Genomic DNA, 21,276 nt, shown 5'->3' with positions numbered 1-21,276 from the left:
AGTCAATCACTGCCCTCTCAAAATTGCAGGTGACCAATCAACTGATGATACGCGCCGTTGGGCCGCGATGTCTTTTCTGGTCCCCATTATAATAGTAACATGGATCTCCCCTCTCCACATCCGTGGTTATCACCGTTATCGCGGCTATGAGTCTAGAACTCACGTTAGGCGCAAGTAGCAAGTATGTTGCATAGGTGTCTCAGCAGTGGTGAGACGTATGCCTGTTGTCGGCTAATTTTCGTCAAGATGGGCCATAATTATCCGGGTTTGGAATCTGCCATGAAAGGAAGAAAGATGAGAGATGGATGGGAGGTGGCGAACGTCTCATTCACCATGAAGAGAACGCGCTAGTCCTAATAAGGAATCTTTTTTGCCTCGGGCATTAGAGTTTCAAGAATAAAGGCGATTCCAACCAAGGCCCTCGTACACTTCGAACCAGGTATTATGGACAAGTCTTGAGAAGGATGTTTTACGAAACGATGTGTAGAATCTCTTTAGGTTCTTTTCTTCCCGTCTCTGGTTGTAATCATAGGTGGGCTAGCCGGTTACATTTATCTCGACCCCGTCCAGCACCTGCTAAACGATCAACGATATTTTCTCTTTAAATATTATCCAGGCGGAAATGTTACTGATGTAGTCTGTGTTCCTCACTACAGCCTGTATCCCGATTCAGCCTTGGGTTGTTGTATGCTGGATCTTTGGCCTGGCCTAGAGGCCTTAAGGTCTAGAGATGTCGTGATCAGTGTATGGTGGAAATTGTAGTCAACGAGAGCTATAGCCCAATAGACTGCCCCTGTCCCAAAGAGGATAAAGGAACAAGGAAATCTAGACCTGGATGAAAGTATAGTCGCCAGGGGAGTTCGCCACGTGATCTGGCACCGGATATGGAAGAACTCACGAGGGCCAGACCATGTTAACGTTAGAAGGTCCAGAAGGAAAGGGACCTGGGGACTATGAGGAAGGATGTGAAGAATGCTTCGATCATACGACAACTGAACAATGACGTCAACGACTGTACGGTGTGCCGAATGAATCGAAGGGGAATTTCGTCGGCGACGCGCCGACAAACATCCACGGCCTATGCGTGATTCAGGTTGGAAATGAATGGAATAGGTGAAGAAGATTGGCGGAAGCGTCATGCGAAGAGGGAAAAGGTGATTGGTTTGAGCTTGACACGAATCATCGCACCTGTCAGGGCCGTCATGCGTGCCAGAGTAGAAAACCCCACGTTTTCACGCCAACTGAGCTGGGAAACTCCACATCAGAACCTGTTACGCCCAAATATGCTTGGCGATTACTTGATGGGGAAAGAGCCCGTTCCACGACTTGAGAACTCTTCATAGGGCTGGCTGTCGCCACTTTGGGTTATGGGTCCCCCGACTAAGACCGGGCCCTTATGAATGGTGGGTGTGTCCTCGGGGTCGGACCCAAATCCCGGCCAAGATGGCCGAGGATGGTTCATTCCAAATAAACTATGACGGCCATGAATCGCCGGGCGAGGCTCGAATCTAACCATGGTTCGAAGCTGTCGCGTAGAGGGGAGAAGATATCATGACATCTGAAATGGAAACCATATAAAATGGACATTTTCTCTTCTAATCTTTCGAAACATCTCTGAAATATCAGTTATCGCTTTCTTCTGAACAATACCTTCCATGGGCTCATCATCTGAATTTTTGCAAATCACTCGAAGGGCCGTTCGACAAGCTTCCCACCCCAAGCCTGGAATGACTTCAATTACCAATCCGCACTCTGCAGGCAGGTTAGCTGTCATCTCCATCGGGAAACTACAGAAGGAATCCTCATCTCAAGCCCCAGATCTCCGTCGTTGTATCGGACACCATGGTATCTTTCGCCAATGCGTTATTGCCGAGCAAGAACAACATGAGCGCCGCTCTAGAGCAATGACGGTGAAAGAAAATGCATCCTGCGATGTCAACGCTTATTTGGAGTCCGAACAAGACGGTTTTGGTGCAACCCCAATCAGATCCCAAATTACTCGAGTCGTCAGGGCCATGGCGCAACGTCGGTCTCCTAGTGCACAGAACACGCAGAATGCACTTGGTGGTGATCGAAAACAGGACCGTGAGGGATTCAATACCCAAAAGATCAGCCTGGCCATCAGGACTCGTCAACGTGCTTCCAGACTATTGCCAGGACGCTCCCGGAGAGTGCCACAAGAGCCACTACTAGTTGGATGAATTCTTCTTGATGAGATGATCAAAAATGGACATGACAACTTTTACCCTGTTCCTCACCTTCTTTCGATGCTTTTCGCCATCAGCACACGACCTACACACCCGATGATCGCATTACACGCCCGACAATCTTAAACACCATGACATGTCCGAACACGTGATGACTATTATGATTTTGATGATATGCCTTATGTATGTATGACTTTGGTTTGGACAGCTTGTATATAGTTTCCAATACAAATATGACACTATATCAACGACCTCTGTCGACATCCGGTAGCCCGCACTTCCAACCTCCAACCAGTGTAGAGTTCATAGCATCTTGGCATCTAGCTCTTAACAGGGAAACCATGTCTTAGTGCTCGAGTCACTCCATACTTCTGTAGTTCAATATTCATCCGGATAGCAAGTACCCAGGACGGTACGCGAAAGAGTGTGCGTTTCGGAGCCTTGCCGATATGATCGCCGTCGGCACCGGTCCGCTGGCTTTCACTACATGTTGACCCCGCACCCCGCATATTTATCCGATGTCGCCGTATCATCCTTTGCAATTGTCTTGATATTATTGGGAGATATAAACTGAGGATGCCCGGCCTCAAATATGATGGTACTCTGTAGCTCTATTACCTCCCCCTTGTAACTCCAAACATGGCAAAGGGTGCCCTTATCTCTGCAAGCGATGTACTCTCGCACAACAGTCCCAATGACTGTTGGATTGTTATAGATGGCAAGGTATGGGACGTGACTCAGTTTGCACAGGACCACCCTGGGGGTGCTTCGAGTATGCAGTCTTCTATCCTTGGACACAATGTATATACTGACTTCCAAGCCATATACCGATACGCCGGGAAGGACGCCACTCAAGCGTACTCCGAGGTACACGCCGCTTCAGTTGTCACAGAAAACCTCTCCCCTGAGAGCCTCAAAGGAAGCTTAGATATATCCACAATCACGGCAGAGTGGGAAAGAGCTACCATTGCCAAGACAGAGTCTGTTATTGCAGCGATAGATGCTACCGCCAAACCCCCACTGGATACTATATTGAACAGGTAGACATACATGCGGACGCCTTCAATTTTGCTGCGACACTAACTTTTGAATGAGTACAGTTACGATTTTGACCAAGCAGCAGCTTTCTCGGGACCCAAGAAAGCCTACACCTTCTATTCAACAGCCGCCACAGATTGTTGGACTCGGGATGCAAACGAGGCTATGCTGAAACGTATCTGGTTCCGACCCAGGGTGATGAAGGACGTGTCCGAAGTTGATACGTCAAGCACGGTCCTAAATATACCTGTCAAGCTACCGCTATTTATCTGTCCCACTGGGTTGGCAAAACTGATCAACCCAGAGGCTGAAAAGGGCCTTGCACGTGCAGCCAAGTCGACGGGCATTCTGGAGATTGTAAGAACCTGCAGGATTACAAAGCCCTTTCTCTATGTATCCAGGTTACTAACAGAGCCAGTTGTCGACGAACGCAGGCCACCCCGTAGGAGAAATTGTGCAAGAGGCTCCGGGATATCCGTTTCTGTTCCAGCTGTATCTGAACAAGCAGAAAGCAAAGTCCCGAGAGACGCTCCAAATGGCGGAGTCGCTTGGTATGAAGGCCGTGTTTCTGACTGTTGATGCCGCGGGAAGAGGTAAGAGAGAGTCCGATGAGAGACTGAGGGCATATGAAGCCGTTGAAATTGTCAACCCAGTTACTGGGGAGGTCGTACGACCGGACAAGAAAGGCGGCGGTCTGACCCGGGTAATGGGAAGCTACATCGACCAAGGAATGACCTGGCGCGATATCGCATGGATCCGGAGCGTGACTAGACTTCCGATTATCCTAAAAGGGATCACAAATGCTGAGGACGCTAAGATTGCAATGAAACACAATGTGGAAGGCATAATGCTCAGCAACCATGGCGGAAGAAACCTCGACTATACACCGCCGTCCATCCTGCTCTTGCTGGAGCTACATAAGAATTGTCCGGAGATCTTTGACAGAATGGAGATATACGTTGATGGAGGGTTCCGACGCGGTGGTGATATTATCAAAGCCTTGTGTCTCGGAGCCAAGGCCGTCGGGATTGGCAGAACGTTTCTATATGCGCTACATTACGGCACTGAGGGCGTAGAGCACCTTGTGGAGAGTAAGCCTTTCAATCTGAAATCTCTTTTGACGTTGGCTAATGAAGAGCATTGCAGTACTTAAGGAAGAGATGGAGAGCGTCATGAAACTCATTGGAATCAAGGACCTCTCCGAGGTTCATCCTGGTCTGGTCAATACATCTGATGTTGACCATTTGGTTCCGTCTGGACCAGGACACCCATATGCAAAGTGGAGTCCGCGGTCGAAGATCTGACCGATATTTGTAGAGCTCTAGCAATTTTCAATTTATTTAATATTCAATAAGTATGTTATGATATTGTGGGAAAATACATGGCGGAGTCCCAATCCGATCGATTAGGGCTGATGGATGCAAACCAGACAAACTCCGAGATTGTCGCAACAGCCATGACGATCTCAACCTTCAACCACCGCCCTCACAGAATAGCAGCACCCGTTCCTTCCACCACCCAAAAAAGCGATAACCACCGGATTCCAAGTACGCAACCCCGCGTCCACTCCGTCAAGATGGGGAAAACCTCCCTCGCGCAGGAACTCCAGTTCGAGAAGAAGAACAAAGACATGGTCAAGCTCCCCAAATGTATGACTTCTACTCGCATCCACACTCCAGTTCCGCAAACTAACCTCGCCACGGACAGATGCCCGCGTTCACAAACGACCCATCCCTCATGCGCCCGTCGCATCCCCCTACGCCGGCGCCTCCGTCCCCAAAATCGTCTACGTCTCCTCCAACTCGCCCTTCATGAGTGCCGTCAAACGCGTGCAAAAGCTTCTCCGGCAAGCCGAGAAACGCGCCACCGCTGCCGTGGATCTGTCGGACGGCAAAAAGCGGGATGCGCAGAAACTGTCGCAGATCGCGCGCGGCCACGACGCGCTGCGCAGAGAGGAGGTTTTTGTGAAGGCGACGGGGCGCGCGATCGAGAAGGCGCTCAGTGTTGGGCGATGGTTCGAACAGCACGGGGGCGAGTATGCGGTCACGGTGAAGACTGGGAGTGTGCTCGTGGTGGACGATGTCGAGGAGGACGCGGAGGCAAAGCGGAAGGCGCTGGAAGAGGTGGAGAAGCTGCAGAAGGAGGAACAGCAACAAGTTCCGCCGGAAGGGGAGAGTGGCATCAGCTTGGAAGCTTCTCATGAGACTGACGCTGCGGCAGTATCAAAGTCCGCGGCGAGGAAACGAAAGCGCGCCATGAACGCTGTGGTGTCGAATGGGGATACCGAGTTACCGGAGTCGCGGACACGGTGGGTCAACATGGTTGAAATCGCGGTGTCGTACAAATGATGGGAAGGAAGGTTTCTTGCGACATCACGTTCGGCACAATTTTTGGAGATGCCACCGAAATATCCACCGACATAGGTGAATCTTGAGAAGCAGTGCATATGCCTCGAAGACGTGCCATCCGTCTAAGCAGGGTTGTCTATGATTTGGCAGATCTCATCGAACACATGGGCCAATGACCCCTCCGAGCATTCATATGCTGTGACGCCAAAGTGAAATTGGGAAAGATGCATAACTGTCATGCAAGTTTGGCCCTAGTCGAACCCATCAGTTGGGCTATCGGTACAAGGGGAATACCGCACGCCTCTGACCCGGGTGCAATAAGCACCTAGCGTCTCTAGCGGGTATTTTTGCGCTACAGTTACGCTATTTATGTCTGAATGACGGCATCATCTTGGTTGCTCGGCGGACAAACCATGATGTGCTGTGGTTTTTCTCCAGCATGACATTGCTCAAGGTGATGCCCCAAATTACTTTTGATATCCTACGTGCACATATTGCACAAGAACCTATCGATCCCTTTGATAATTGGTCCTCCAAGCTTTACATTCTATATCTAGAAGATTTCGGTTGGATGTCAAATGCCATAGCAACTTATCCGAGCACTTTGTCTCTCATCGATCTTGCCTCCTTGAAAATGTCCGCAACTCTCTCAGCTCGTCCGGGTGAACGCGCGACAACATCAAACTCAAATTTCAGTGGCTGCACATTGAACCCTGAAGTGTAGTCATATAGTGGCAGAGGCATATCCTCACCTTTGCTGTTTTTCTTGCGGCTTAGAGTGACTGCCCAAGCAATCCGAGCCGTCAAGATATTCAAAGATCGCTCCGCAATCGTTTGGCCAGGACAAATTCGCCGGCCAAACCCAAAACAGGAGTAATTTTGTAATGTAGGGAATTTTGTCAAAGGCTCTTGGTATGTCGGAAATTTGGGGTCAAGCCAACGATCAGGCCGGAAGCTCTCCGGGTCTGGATAAGTCTCGGGATCTCGGTGGATAGCCCACTGGTTTGCATGGAAGACCGTTCCTTTTGGGAAAAAATACCCTTGATAGCTGTCATCTTTGATCAGTTGATGGGGAACATTCCCGGCGGTGACCGGCCTCCATCTCAGTACTTCTTTGATCACCGCACGGATGGTCGGTAATTGGGAAATATCGGAAAACCCAGGCATTCGGTCACCAACGCGGTCATCGAGTTCATCTTGCATCTTAGACTGCCATTCAGGATGGTGACACATTGCCAAACAAAAAGACATCATGGCTGCAGCCGTTGTGCCACTTCCCGCCTCGAATAGAGTCCCGATCACGTATGCAGCTTCATCATCTGAAAGTTGATATGTTTCCCGATTGTCCAAGAAGGTCCTGGTGAAGGAACTCCTTCTCTGTCCTTCTGAGCTTTCCTCCTGAACGTCTTGCTGTAGCTTTCGAAATAAACTCAATTCTTCGGCATGTAAGCGGGCAGCCTCACGCTTAAACGGGGCCAGAGCCTCAGGGATCACATTCAAAAGTGGGAAAGAATCCACTAGATATGACCCTGGGGTTGCTACTCTTTCCACGTTTTTACCAACTGCAATGATCCGTTTGAAATCAGACTCGTGGCCAGTTTCAATCCAGCGACCAAACCCAATGCGATAGACGACTCCGGAAGCGTACAGCTCAAACCATTTCTCGTAATCGGCCGGTTTCTGTACGAAAGACGCCAGGAATTTCTTTGATTCATAGTCCTGGATTGGCTCGTAGCTGCTGGCAACGGAATTCATTGTGAGGTGGTGCATCAGTTTTCTACCCCGGCGCCAAAGGTCTGCCGTATGATTAGCCTTGGAAACTGGAACCAGTAGGAGGTAAAACAACCATTGTATGGGAGGAACAGAAGACGTAAATTCTTCGACAACAACCCAGATGCAAAAGGCAGATATTCTCTTGATGAGTAGAGCGAGCCTCGCTCCCTGAGTAAATCGTTGGCAATCTTCTCTGTTGAAAGAACCACATGCTTGCGACCGGCGATATTCAGCTGAAAGATTGTCCCGTATTCCTTTGCCCACTCCGCAAATTTGAGCCAGGAATGTTTATTAGGTATTTCCAGCAGGTTTCCAACAATCGGCTTTCCTAGGGCTCGTCAGCCACGGGAGATAAGTGTGCTCCATGATAACAGACCTGGAGGGCCGGGCGGGGATGCCCCTAGTTTTAAATCCGATGTCTTCTTGTGTGGGTCCCATAATATGAACACTCCCACAAAGACTGCGATAAAGTAAATGTACAGCATCCTGACCTGATAGGGGTTTCCGAGAATTCGAAGATATTGGTTGCGACCTTTGGATCTTCAAATACATGGATGTTTCTTATACCCCGGAGGAGCTGGCAATTTACCCCACAATGCATGTGGGGCATGATATACAAATAGCTCCGTCATCCCCGCAGAAGATAGCACTCAATTGAGGAGCGAAGCCTACGGCGATGATTGCAGCAGATATACTGTGGGGACTAGATGTGCTGGATCTCGTCCCGGAGGACGCTACACATTTGTCGAGTTCACAGAGCACATATGGAAACCTCACAAAGTGAAGGGCCCGAATGGGGAGCGTATAGGCTCAATAAGGCCTAACCCCCTTCCACTCAATTACCCCGGATCAGGGGACCTCAACACATGGCTAAGAGCAAGGGAGGTCACAATATCAGGAGAGATGATCAAGACCGGATACGAGTTCAATGTGGATGGCTTAAAGGTAAACGGAGTGGAGAACTATTACGAATCGCTAGCCAAGATCGGCCAGGACTTCTATCAAGCACTGGACGCAGCTCCTAAGGTTGAAGTTGCCACTCAAAATCTGGCCCTTTGAGGTGCTCTAGCCGTACGCAGCGTAGAGAATCTGAGAGTGAAAGATATGGACCTGTATAAAGCGGGGAATCTCCGGGGGGGGGGACCGCTGACACTGGACTACATACTTGAGAAAAGTTTATGGTGATAATTTTGATATTTTCCGAAAAGGGTCTCCTGGGCCTGCGGTTCAGGGGGAGAATCCATGGCCACAACTTGACTACGAAAGGACAATCTCAAATTATAAAAAAAAGTACCCAGTTATCAAGGACAGGCTGGATGCTGCCATACAGGATTGGGAGAGCAAGGAGACCAACATCGGCCATATGCGGGCTGCCAATGCAGCTACCAGGGCCAAAATCGCTATGGGATGTGCAACGCCGTGAATGGGGTTTGGTAAATTAGGGAGTATTCCCGGACAGGCGGACGCCAATGTGATTAAAATGTAACTGGAGAGCTGATAATCAGACATTAAGCATCTTGAGGACATATTCAAGTGTATTTTGGGAATCAATATTATTAGAGAGGTTGATTTGCCACTAAGGCCACGTGTTAGGGTACGGGGAACTATAAACCATCTCGTGGACCTCCACCATGATTCTAAACCTGCCTGATACCCTCTGGGTCGAGATTGCAAAATATCTCCCGTATTCTTCAGATCAACTCCACTTTGCCAGTTGCTGCCATCGACTCGGGGAAACCATCCTTCAAGAGGCATACAGGTTAATTAATATCCACTATTTCTGTGAAAAGTCACTTCGCAGTCTCGTAGATATTTTGTTAGACACACCAGACCTTGTAAGGACAGTTACCCATATTTTACTTACTAAATTACAAGACCCTCCTTATAGCACTCACCAGGTTAACTCGCATCTTCCGCAACTATCTATCAGCTATTCAGTCTCTGCCCTAATACAGAATATCTCACTATCAGCCACAGAATAGCTTTTGATGGACGACGGGGCTGCGAGGCCCAAGGCCGAAAGACCGGCTGCTACATAAAGTAGCGTTAATCGATGTATCAGGGAGAGTAGACCGGCAGCCAGCGTCTGGACAAGGATCGAGAGACCGGCCGCAATCAGATCTAAGGACCGACCATGTCCAGAGCCCCAAGTGGAGGTATCCATGGTGCTCGGTGCGGATATTCTCTCCATCCATGCGAGCAAACGGGGCGCAGTAAAAAGCGAGAGAAGTAGATAGGATGCTGCTACCGTAGCAATAAGTGTGAGTAGGATTCTGTTCCCCCGGACGGTGAAGTTGAACTGCACAGACGGAAACGCAAAGATCAGATTGACTAGGTGCGCCTGGACCACGTTATAGAGGAAAAGGGAGAGACCCTAGGGGATCGTTCCTGGATTCTCGTAGTACAGTCACGCGGGCGAAAGTATCTCCCGGAATGAAGATCGCTTGCTGATGTCTCGTGGAGAAGATGTATCTGGCGGTGTAAAGGACTCCTTTTGAGTGATATGGGCGAGAGCCAGCAGAACATACAAAGTAGCGAAGCTAAACAGGACCGCAGCAGTAATGGACGTATATTCGAACGAGGGGAGAAAGACTACTCGCTGCTGGGCCGGTTGCCATACCAAGCATGTATAACGCCAGAGAAGATCTAATAAGAACAGATACAGTGACAGTCGACGAAGCACCGGTATAAATAAAATTTAGGGTAAAATGCAGGAGGTTGTCAGACGCCAAACCCTGGAGGATTTGACCCCCAATGGCACACGGAAAGCTGCGGATGTATACTAGAGATATGTCAGTTTCAATTAGGCCCGGTCAGATGCGGCTGCAAGAAGCCTCCAGCGAATAGACCTAGAACTCTCAGAATACCACATAGCCAATCCAGTGTGTGGACTAGCCTGGATAAGACCCTCCAGATATCCTAAGGATATCAAGCCGGCGACATTGGCCAGCGCGGTTGTTGTCGCAACGGACCCAGTGAAGTGCCCATCCTCGCACTGTTCCGGATGCACACAAAACAAGGAGGCGCGCACAAAAAAGTTCGATGCCGCTGTCATATGCTCGCCAATTGAGGCGAGAAGAGCGAGTGGGAGGACACGGCCCAGTGCAAGAAACGGCTGCTTTGCATGTTGCCCGTCGTAACTACCGTCTGCCAGCAATCATGAGTGCTCCAACAGACCATAGTAGCCAGGAGTATTGTGTAACATTGTCAGGCTCTCAGGAGATGCATTAGAATTGTATCTGGAGTTGTTGTCTTTTTGCTGTATGCTTCCGGCCATTAGTTCATTATTCCTACCAGTCAAACAGAAGCAGGAAATCTTTCATATGCTGGTCTGTACATAGACATTGATATAGTTCCGGAAGGGAAGCCATGGACTCCCAAGCCTCTGCAACCACTTCGATGGACTTCTCAGAATATTGTCTAACGTCAGTATTCCCAATGGTAAATGGGCTGCGAGGTCCATGACGCATATTCCCTATACAGAAGGGATCGTCTGATGATTGAAACTACCGTTTCACAGGTTGCCAATGTACGGAGGCACAATAGTTTTGACCAGGCTCCAGAGCGGCGCAGACGCCGGGTCGCATGTGTTAGGGCTAGCTTATCTCCACGTCATACAACTATATTAAATGTCTATGAACGACACGGGTGATGCAAGTTAGGCGATCTTGGTGGGGGCGGAGCGGTCTGGGGCGGAATATAGAAGTATATACCCCAAGGGCAACAATGCGCTTTCGTAATTCAAAGACCTTCATGCGGGGCTATCTGGGACTGCAGGCGGTTGTGCGGAAGATCGATCCTCGGAAGTTTGCTCATTGGGGCCGGAAATGGGTTGTTGAGTAGGCCTCTCATGTGCATGCGAGAACAGTCTGTATAGTGGAGTTGATGTTTCTCGACCAGCGAAAGTTTGCGAATAAGCGCCCGGGCACAGACGTAGGGGCATTGCCCAGGTGCGGCGCAAGATGAAGAGCGACGATCGCACGGGCCAGTAGAACATGTAGTAATGATTAACCCAAGCCGAGACATTTTTCGGTCGAAATGGAGAGTGATCAGGCTACATATTTCGACCACAATCCACTTGCCGCCGGCCTCTGCCTACATCATCTCCATGTTCTTGAACCCTGTTTCTCCTGTACTCTGACTTGAGCCATTAGCCTCTACTTCATCCACCATCAATGCTAGCTTACATATTTGAGAGTAGAGTAAGATATACCTGTCTTTCAAGATGCCACATATCTGGTTAACATCGCCGTTTTTTCTGGTTTAGATTCTACCCGGTGTTGCATCAGTCCGTACACCAACATGAAGACCGAAGACCCGGAACGCCCCAACTCTTCTCACACTGTTCAGATGAGCACGACTCGACGCAGAGTGGAGGGGGGTGAAGTTTATGCCATCTCTTGCTACATTGCCCTTAATCTTATGAATTTTACACTGGGGGAGCGGAAACCCGGCGAGACTTATCATTACTTTTTTCTCCGGTTCATGTTGATAGGTTCGATCACTCTGATGGGGCAATTCTTTTATAAGAGGTTTAGAGGGGCATAAATACATCTGTGGGGGAATCTGAGGCAACGGCGATGAAGGTCAGCAGTGCTGAGAAAATCTACAGCGGGTCAGCCTATGAAGGTTTATTCTATTCTACTCGTTACTTATTTTGACAGATGATGGAGACGTATTGCTAAGTCAGATATCTCCTCTATCCGAGACAGGTCAAGCGGATGGGACTGGAGCAGTTACATAATCTAGCTCTCTAGAGAAAATGAAGAGTCATAACCGAGCAATATGATGGACATCAGGTCCAACGGCGGCTCATCCGTCTTCTAGGCCAGTGACTGATTAGCAAGTGGGCCACGAAGGCTGACCGCATTTAATAGTCAAAAGGACTACCAGTGCGAAAACGTGAACGAGGAGGGGACGGAGTGTGTTGAGAAAACTGTGGGCTAAAGGCTCAATGCTACAATATCTTATGTCGACGGTGCGGGCCACCACGCAAGCCTACTGTATGTAGTCGTTCTTCCTCAAGAGGATCTGCAGATAGGCCGAATTCACCCTCGTCTCAGGTCTCATCGTCTCCTGCATCCTCCATATTATGGGGATGTACACAGACTCAATATCCTACCCACTAGCGAATCCCTGCTGTTGTATGTTTTTATTTTTGACTATTTTAATGTTTTCAACACGTTCGTAACGTTTTTTGGAGTGACGGAATAAAGAATAACCTAGGACGCGAAACATGACAAGCCAATGGAAAATAGGCACATGTTGAAATTCCCTTATTCAAAAAGGCCCAAAAGTCTAAATATATCGTCATACCAACCCTACTCTTTGTCCCGTGAGGCAAGCCCACGATACCAACAACACAAATTAAGCCAAGTTAGCATGACATTGCATAGACATTGCTCCATGGTATCATATCATGAATCCCCTCTAAATTTCGATGATGTCTTCAGAGATATAGACTGATCGCCTGGAGCTCTATGTCGCACGTTGTCCAGTCCACCAAATCACTTGTCGCGCGACATGATAACAATGCTATCGGGTCTTTTCAAGTAGGAGTTTTATAACATCTGGAATCATCTGGCTTGTAAATGCGAGAACGCTGGCCCTGGATAGCTCTTCTGGTGAGCATCATAAGAGTGGAAGAAGCATGTATACGGCAGTAAAGTATGGGTTGTTTTCTGTCGTCGAAGAAGAGGATGAATGGCATGTGCGGATTATAGCGGCTACGAGTTCTGCAGTTTGCCACGTGGCTGGCCGCGTGGTAGATCCGGCTTATCTTCATAAGCTCCCTGCTGCAATTGCTCGACAATCAGCTCTTATGATGTGTTGTTAGTATAGGCGTGAAAGCTGAAACGAGAGAGAGTCTCGTCTCCGTTGTTGACAAAGCCCAATTGTCCTCGTCCTGAGACATTTGCATGGGATAGGCTCGCTTCCCACGAAAGGCATCCCCTACCCCCGTTTCTTTCATCGTTACCATTGCAGCCTGTACATGTGGTATATGTATCACTGAGGGCGATGAACTCTTCAATTTTCCGGTTGGGCTTTGTATAAGGCACAAACGTGGGATCGGCCAGTGCAGCAGATATGGACTGGGCAGCGGCAGAAAAGTTGATGTCATCGGCCAGGCCTGGGACGGCGAAGAAATTGCAAGGTAGAGATACTTCAGGTGCATGGTGCTATTGAATAGCCGCAAATGCAAAGAAGTCGTGAGTGGCAGCTTTGGAGACAAGGCGATGCTGGTTACTATTTATTGTACTCAACCTGGACCCCTTAGCAGAAATTTGCAACCACTAGTCCAATATCCGAATCCATAGCCAGCCTAGTGGGCTATAGTTTGGAACCCTACTAAGGTGGAAATATGAAGGCTACAACCATTATGTACGTATTTTTACGTGAGAGAAAGAGTTAAGTGTACCAATTTCTGGACACCTACCTAGAGCTTCACCAAGACCCGTCGTGACGTTGAGGTATACATGGTATTTTTAACTCGCTCTAATTCTAAGGGCAAAAATACAATAATCTTGATCCTTACACAGTTCTTTACATCCCAATCGTTTGCCAGACAATACAATTAATTACTCATTTTCCGCTTTCCCCGACATAAGCGAACGCTGTGAATTTGCCTTCGAATTGGGATTGCCGGGTATTCTTGCCTAGTTCCGCTGCACAATCTTTGGACGAGCCTTGTCGCGCTATCCGGATGGCTAGGGTGTGTGGTCCGCGTCGCGCCGCGCGGGAACATGAGCGAATTCGGTTAGAAATCTCGTTATTTGTAAAGATCAATACTCGCTTCCTCGACCGGAGGGCTATGCATGATAGACTGGATTCACTTATCAAATGGATACTGTGGGCGGTGTCATAATCTAGCTAAGCGACCTCACACCAGGCGTAGGCCCGTGCAGTTCCTAATGCCTTGGGAACCCCAGGTTAAACTACTTAACCTACTTTAGGAGCATAGTGAGCAGTCACCTGACATCAAACCAGCACTTGTCCACCGCTGCCCAATTACTTTCCTATTCTCACATCAAAAACCATCTTTAATCCTATCTACACTACCGGTAGATGATGAAGTCGAATATCCCGCACTGGCTATCTTTTTGTGTCGCCGCACTAGCTGTTGTTAACATCGCCAAACCCGTACAGCAAAAGCCTCTCATCGGTGAGGACATTATGGTCAAACAAGACAAGGTCCCCGGTCACAACGATGCCATATACGACACCGTAGCAAAGGAAGACCAGATATTGAACATCGAGTTCCTCGAGATTGCCCCCACGCCTATTATAGCGTAAGATCCTCTCCTTAAAATGCAGTTCAATAATAACGTTTTAACATTCTAAAGCGACCGCGTCTTCTTCGTCTACCTACGCGGCTATCTACCTGAATCTAAAAAGAAGGAACTAGCACTTCTTGATGAGGGCCTTGTTAATGCGACCCTCACTGTGAGCGGCTCTGTTGTCTACCCTGATGGTAGCTACATGGAACCAAGATCCCTTACAATGCCTCTGAAAACTATTTCCATTAACGATGCAGCCCATTTCGTCATTCGCGATTCCAATGGCACTCCGATTAATTACCTCTCTAGTGGCGGCCGCAGCGACATATTGCTAGATTTCCAGATTCCTGCAATGTTTTTGAAGAGCGGTATGTGGACTTTTAAAGTCAACGCCAGGCTCGGAGATAAAGACAATTCTTGTCTATTTTCCATGTCGTTGACACAATGGTTACATGGGGGGCTTTGAGAAGTAGGGTACTTGGAATAATCTGCAAGCTTAATTCTCTTATCGTCTAAATTATACATAGGCATTTCACAACTGGGTCTTTTAGTCCTCTGCCCTGTGTCGGTGGCCTCTAAGCTGTCTATCTGGTACTTGGGCTATCTTCTTGATCTCTGGGGTCTTCGCCTCTTCTCTTCTCTCCTTGGGAGTCTTTTTGTTTTCCCTTTCCCATCTTGGTACCAGTGAGGCAGCCCCACTAATCCTTTTCGGGAAGTTGAGCAGGGGTCCTACTTTGGACTCAAGGCAGCTAGCGGAGGCCAGTGCGTATAGCGGGCCCCATACCTACGATGACGCTGAGACATCGTTTAGTGGTAGGTAGGTAGACCTAGGCAGAACAATACAGTCCCTGGCTTCGAGTTTCATAGATGACCTGCCGCAATGTCGCGATATTCTGACCATACCATACACAAACTACTTCAAGCTAGCGCTGGAAAGGTTAGCGGTATATGGCCGTACATAGGAAATTGCAGTGGGCCATCTTATATGATTGTACTTGTATTGTCAATGTTCCTGCCCAATCAGTCGAAGGGAGCTGCTCCCAATTCCTACATATTGAGACAGTAATCTGCCTGACCCTAAGAGCGCACTCATGAGCTTCTGAGGTCGAATCAAGTGATACCCAACATGGATCTTCTCCTGTTTATGGCCTTAGTGAAGCATGGACTTTAGGGGCATGCTCGTCACCATCATGTCTACCTATCTATTGACTCTCTGCCAACGAACAATTAACCGCTTACTTCCCATCAACGTGGATCGTTTCCCTATTTTCCGTCGATGAACAGTAATGGACGACCGACCGGACGGCTCATGCCCTACAAACCCTCCTTTATCGACGACTGAACGGACCGTCTTCGACACTTGGGGGTGCGTGATCTACGGCTACCCCTCAACTGGAGGGGTTCTCAGAAAAGACGCTGACCTTGTCGATATGCGTTTCTTATCGCTCTCACGCTCTTATGTGCGCCCAACACCAACTTTGCGATCGACCAATGCGGTACGGACCTTACTTTCATCAATGAAGGTCCAGAGTTCTTCGAATGCGGCTTCCAGCTTGAGATTGTGGGTAAGAAGTATACCCCGCGTAAGCTGGACCCCCTAGATGAGAATAACCCGTGCTCGGGCCGCTGTGACCTATCGTCGATTATGGGGCTGTTGTTGTATGAGGATTTGCCTATATGCCTGATTGTGGTCTATCGAAAAGGTGGTTGGGAAAGAGGGGTTAGTGGGGTTGGATCGGGGATGAATGGATGGCGATAGATAGATGTATGTTTTATATAGGGCTATATTGTGTCATATATTGCTGTATATGAAGATTCTGATTGTTGGTGAGGGGTAATCATGTACAGGATGAGGATAACGAAATGCAAGATAACATCAGGCCTTCCTGTATATATACAGCTGTTCTTTTGCCCGAGTGGTAATTTTCATAACTATGAAGTCTTTATCATACCGATATGTTTTGATAGACCCTCAACACATTACTCTCCATTCCATACGTTTCCGTATTCCTATTATGGAATAAATACCCCGCAGTTACTTATCATTAGGGTTTATTCTCCGGCTAGGTTTAACTAATAAAAGTGGCTGTAGCGGACACTGGCGAGACATAGTCTCTATTAGCGCCTGGTAAACCCTACAATTGGGAGTTCTGTAGTCCCGTATCTGATCGTCTACTGCGGTACTTGGTGCTGTACTCCGAGAATTTAAGGATAAGTCCGTATTATAATAATCGGTGGTTTTAAGTAACGATGCGATCTTCATGATGCAAGGCTCGGTATATAGATGTAATAGATCTCTTGTCTTATGAACGAAGCTGCTTATTAAATTAATTAGGTCTGCTTATACTGGTCTGAATCACGAGTTTTAATAAAAACGCTACTAGTTAATGGAGGATCTACATCTCCTTATTGGTAGACGCTGGTATTCTTGTTGCCTACTCTGGACAGTGGCGAGGTGCATACGCTAAGGTGCTGGACTGTTTTACAAGGAGGGACGAAAGGCAAATAGAATCGCATAGATTTTTCGTTAGATGGGTCTCTTAGCACCACGAAAGAAATATTACACTAGGGGTGTGAGTGTTTATATAAAATCGCACCTGTTTATAGTGCACTGGCGAGCGCCAAGATTGCGCACCAGATCACACCCTTTAGATGCACCCACCCGACTACTGACTGCATGTAAGCCAGTATTATGAACGCGGTCAAACGATACCTGAGCCCTTGGGTGCTTGCCGCTTTGTGGGTGATGGACGCTAAACCACAGGGTGAGTGCAGGTGATCTGGGTGATGCTGCTCACAACCAGGGTGAGCGGGGTGAGCAAGTGGGTGAGGGAGGGTGAGTGAGTGGGTGAGTTGAGATTGAGAGGACCTTTCAGAGACATAAATAGTTCCAGGGCTCTTTCATCTCCTGACCATCACGAGCTTCCTCTCACGTCTTCTTGAACCTCAAAACCACTGAACTTGATGACGAGTTCAAAGCGACACAGCTTTGCTTATTGAATCTTCCACGTGACCTAATATCAGCCAATAATTTCGCCCGCCCCTCATATGACCATAAAACCACGTGACAACATGTTCTTAACCGAAGAAAGAAAAAGACAAATAGAAGAGCTTCGTAGACTTGGCGAAGAACGGGGCTTTACTCTTGCTTACCAGGAGGAACAAAAGGGCAAGCCAAACGAAATATGCCGCAAGAAACGAGCTCCAGTTACTGATGAAAGATACGATCGAGCTGTGAACAACTGGAAAATGTAATATATCGACCCTATCGTATTTGCAATAGAGACTAATCTCCTCCAGATGGATGCTTTCTAGAAACGAGCCAGTAAACAAATATTTTGCTAAGCAAGAGCCCGATCCTCCTAATCAGATACTGAAGCTTTTCTGTGAAAGCTTTATTGTCCTTCGCAAAAGGGACTTGCCGTCCCAGTACACGGTGTGTCAAAATCTTTCCTGCTTTATCGCCGAATGGGAAAGGGAAACTGAAAGAGAACTTCCGAACCATGTAAAAGATGATGTGTACAATGTGCGCCAAAGCTCTTTATTTCATGTCAAAAGTTGGACTAATATCTATTCTAGCACATCAAGGTCGTGCTTACACCAAAGTATGGCCTGAAAACGAAGCATCGAGACAAGTTCCCAGTTACAAAAAGAGATCTAGACATCCTCCTCAGACACCTTTTCGAGGAGGATGACCATGATTATATCCATGAACGTGCTAGGTTTCAAGACGCGTTTGCACTCTGTCTATTCTCGAATTCGGGTTCCAGAGCAGGTGCTGTTGTCGAATCAAGTTCTTACCGCGGGACAAATGAGTGTCTCTACTACAGGGTATGTTCTTAAATTATATTGTATCTTATAGGAGGGAACTGAAGTTCTATCAAGCATCTTTCGTTTAATCTGAAATGGGACTCGGACATGAACATCAAATATTGGGTTACTATCGACCCAAAATTTCTTAAAGGTCATCGCTATGACGACGAAGCAAATATGTAAGTATCGTTTATATGTTCTCTTATCTATGACATGTAGTAACCGGCGTAAAGCCCGAAGAATTGGATCCCTGAGCAGGAGATTCTTGGCAGAAATTTCATATTCTATGTTATAGTCTCCGGAATCGCCGACGGGGCGTTTAAGGGGATCAACACTTCTGACGAATTGCTGGATAAAACGCCCCCCAAAGGGCGGGAATCTTGGACCCTCTTATGGAGGCAAGAAGCGTTAGACCTCCCAGTTTTCCGTATGGTACGCTCAGAAGGGCCCCATGATACCTCCGCGTTAACATTCTCTTCCATACGACATCACTTCACTTCGCTAGCACAGCGAGCGTATTTCCAGGATGTGCTGCGTATCCATGGGATCAGAGGTGGAGTTGCAAACGCAATTGACCGTGAGTTTCCCCAATCATCCTGAATTCTCTCCACAAGCTATAACCGACTGCCTACTTATACCTTTATAGCCAAAGCATCAGAGGCAACACGCAGTCAAGCACTTGACCATCAGAATCCTGATACCTTCCTGAAATATCAGTCGAGGTTCAAACGAGTTGATATACAATCTTGCTTCTGGAATATCGAGCCTGATTACGATTGCCTAGACATGGAAGAGAGTATGTCTCACCACCGGGACCCTAATGTCCCCCAAAAACTTGATGCTGCTGCCGTTGCCGAAGTCGAAAATACGGATGAAATGAAAGCCATCTACCAGCAGATTAGCCAACTCACTCAGCGAATATCCTCGAAGCCCTATCAAAACAAAGGTCTTGTGAGCGAAAGAGCAAGGCTATACACGAGAGCTGCCAAGATACGTCGTCACAAAAAGGCAGAGTTTATCAAGAACTGGTGGAGATCTTGCTACGATGAGTACATTATCGGGAGCAATTTCGAAGAAAGGGATCCCACATGTTTGTTGGACATTTACTGCAAGTATATGTCTGGAAGAGAGCGCTTGCGAGAGAATCTTTTCACCAAAGCCTCGCTGCACAGTGAAACAGGAAGACAATGTTTACGCGATATGGTGAGCATCTGTACTTCAAAGGACAAGGTTGCTTACTACCCGGGTGAGGAGCCAATTGACGGAAAGTGCCCAGTGTGCTCGATGGAGATGGCTAGGTTTGTCACCTCTGTCTTCACTGTTTGCACATAAGCTAACCAACACAGTCTTCACAAACAAGAGCGTTCCAAACATATCTTACAGTGTCGGAGAAAGTCAATGAATGCGGCACCCTACCAACAGCTGTATAAGAATGGAAAGCGAGCCCATCGACGAGTGCAGCGGAACTTCCTCGAGTGGTGCTATATCTGCTGCGAGTGGTTCCATACAGAGGATGATTGGGACAAGCATTGTCGCTTTCATCTAGATCATCTACAGCCGCGATGCGGTCTTTTGACATTTCGCCATACATTGGTATACCCAGGGCTCTGCCCCTATTGCTTGGGTGACTCTGAGAGAGGACCCCAGGAGCGATTCAAACAGTGGCGGGTCAAGTCTACACTAATCAACCATATCAACGAGAAGCACCTTAGCGGAAAGGAAGAAGACGAGCCTCTTCAGTGTCCCCATCCTTACTGTGAGAAAAGATCATATTATGGGGCGCTGGGCCTGCGACGCCATTTCTTCAACGTGCACTCTATTGAAGAACCTCGGAGGAACTGTGTCTCTCAGAAGAGAAAATGGATCGCAGATCTTGGGGGAGAGCCTTCAAAAAAAGTTCGCTAAGTTGATCGAAGGCGAATGCTTCAATAAATTTATATATATATAAATGTAGCTTAGAGAGAATCAAATTACTAGATAACCTGCAGAGTATTCATCATTTCGATGTCAGTTTTTGCGTTTGGAACCTTCCTTTCGGCAAAAGTTAACGGCTGACCGAAATATCGATGTGCGACTATTAAACAGGTTCGCAAGGTTCGGACACCTATCCACGAAGTATTTTAAATTACATGTACACACCTTAGCATATATCTTTCTACTATAGTTAACCGATTTAAGGATATAAATGGATAATAGGTAGCCCCTTGATACCAAGTGAGTGAAAACAGCGCCCGATTTGATCGTAAGGTCGATTCGTCAGGAGAAACTTCAGATTAGTGGCAGTCTTCAACCTGATATTGCCATTTGAGTGTTCAGCGAGGCTAACGAACACTTGGCATACCCTTCAATTCTCCTTGTAGTTCTTACCACAAGATAGCTGCGACAATTGTCCAGTTGAGTCTGCAACTCGCATTTTTCCTTTTCATGGATTCGACTTTTGAGTGCTCCCTAGACACAATTCAATCTTGAATTTGCGTTTTCCGGTCGCACCTTTCCGACAATGCGAATTATTTGGTCGGCGAGGAGGTGACACCCGGTGGCAAGTTGGTATAGGCTGGCCTCGTCATCACAGGGACATTTACCTTGAGGCGGAAGAAGTTTCGTGGAAAACGACCTCATTTCTTGAGCAATTGTCTCCTGATGGAGATTATCTGCTGTGGCTCCGGACACGGAGTCATAGATCGCCTCTGCGGAATGGATCAGTTTAGTACTGAAGTCAATAAAAGCCACTGTGTTGGACACCAGTTCGATAGTTGTGAGGGGATCCGTTGCTATAGCACCTTATTTCTTGGGCTAAGCATCATTGAGTACGGAATTGAG

General features: G+C 47.8%; 7 protein-coding genes across 7 annotated transcripts; 6 read left to right on the top strand and 1 right to left on the bottom strand.

Moving 5' to 3' along the window:
• Window positions 1–955: 955 nt before the first annotated feature.
• BDV59DRAFT_189000 (uncharacterized protein) lies at window positions 956–2,222 on the top strand. The gene has a single exon (XM_073691539.1). The coding sequence runs from the start codon at window positions 1,656–1,658 to the stop codon at window positions 2,199–2,201; it is 546 nt and encodes a 181-aa protein (XP_073543014.1). The 5' UTR covers window positions 956–1,655; the 3' UTR covers window positions 2,202–2,222.
• A 555-nt stretch (window positions 2,223–2,777) lies between these two features.
• Window positions 2,778–4,549, top strand: BDV59DRAFT_211440 (FMN-dependent alpha-hydroxy acid dehydrogenase; the record flags this gene model as incomplete). The annotated part of the gene is made up of 5 exons (XM_073695799.1): window positions 2,778–2,979; window positions 3,028–3,247; window positions 3,308–3,602; window positions 3,664–4,336; window positions 4,392–4,549. Exons 1-5 carry the CDS (start codon window positions 2,847–2,849, stop codon window positions 4,547–4,549), a joined length of 1,479 nt encoding a protein of 492 aa, XP_073543013.1. The 5' UTR covers window positions 2,778–2,846.
• A 272-nt stretch (window positions 4,550–4,821) lies between these two features.
• BDV59DRAFT_206287 (ribonuclease P subunit p20 family protein) lies at window positions 4,822–5,593 on the top strand (the record flags this gene model as incomplete). The annotated part of the gene is made up of 2 exons (XM_073694775.1): window positions 4,822–4,894; window positions 4,953–5,593. The coding sequence occupies 2 exons, from the start codon at window positions 4,822–4,824 to the stop codon at window positions 5,591–5,593; spliced, it is 714 nt and encodes a 237-aa protein (XP_073543012.1).
• Window positions 5,594–5,739: 146 nt separating this feature from the next.
• Window positions 5,740–7,851, bottom strand: BDV59DRAFT_211435 (cytochrome P450; the record flags this gene model as incomplete). Its single annotated transcript, XM_073695798.1, has 3 exons — window positions 5,740–7,389; window positions 7,440–7,694; window positions 7,743–7,851. The coding sequence occupies 3 exons, from the start codon at window positions 7,849–7,851 to the stop codon at window positions 6,185–6,187; spliced, it is 1,569 nt and encodes a 522-aa protein (XP_073543011.1). The 3' UTR covers window positions 5,740–6,184.
• A 3,685-nt stretch (window positions 7,852–11,536) lies between these two features.
• BDV59DRAFT_147521 (uncharacterized protein) lies at window positions 11,537–12,039 on the top strand. Its single transcript, XM_073687300.1, has 2 exons — window positions 11,537–11,568; window positions 11,634–12,039. Exon 2 carries the CDS (start codon window positions 11,669–11,671, stop codon window positions 11,912–11,914), a length of 246 nt encoding a protein of 81 aa, XP_073543010.1. The 5' UTR covers window positions 11,537–11,568; window positions 11,634–11,668; the 3' UTR covers window positions 11,915–12,039.
• Window positions 12,040–14,400: 2,361 nt separating this feature from the next.
• On the top strand, window positions 14,401–15,286 carry BDV59DRAFT_147517 (uncharacterized protein). Its single transcript, XM_073687299.1, has 2 exons — window positions 14,401–14,655; window positions 14,710–15,286. The coding sequence occupies exons 1-2, from the start codon at window positions 14,432–14,434 to the stop codon at window positions 15,107–15,109; spliced, it is 624 nt and encodes a 207-aa protein (XP_073543009.1). The 5' UTR covers window positions 14,401–14,431; the 3' UTR covers window positions 15,110–15,286.
• Window positions 15,287–15,731: 445 nt separating this feature from the next.
• BDV59DRAFT_188996 (uncharacterized protein) lies at window positions 15,732–16,524 on the top strand. Its single transcript, XM_073691538.1, has one exon. It carries the CDS (start codon window positions 15,930–15,932, stop codon window positions 16,242–16,244), a length of 315 nt encoding a protein of 104 aa, XP_073543008.1. The 5' UTR covers window positions 15,732–15,929; the 3' UTR covers window positions 16,245–16,524.
• The last annotated feature ends 4,752 nt before the right edge of the window (window positions 16,525–21,276 follow it).

This window comes from Aspergillus ambiguus (genome assembly GCF_047715705.1).
Source record: "Aspergillus ambiguus strain CBS 117.58 unplaced genomic scaffold BDV59scaffold_60, whole genome shotgun sequence".
NCBI classification, from domain to species: Eukaryota; Fungi; Ascomycota; class Eurotiomycetes; order Eurotiales; family Aspergillaceae; genus Aspergillus; species Aspergillus ambiguus.
This window is presented reverse-complemented; position numbering and strand designations above follow the sequence as displayed.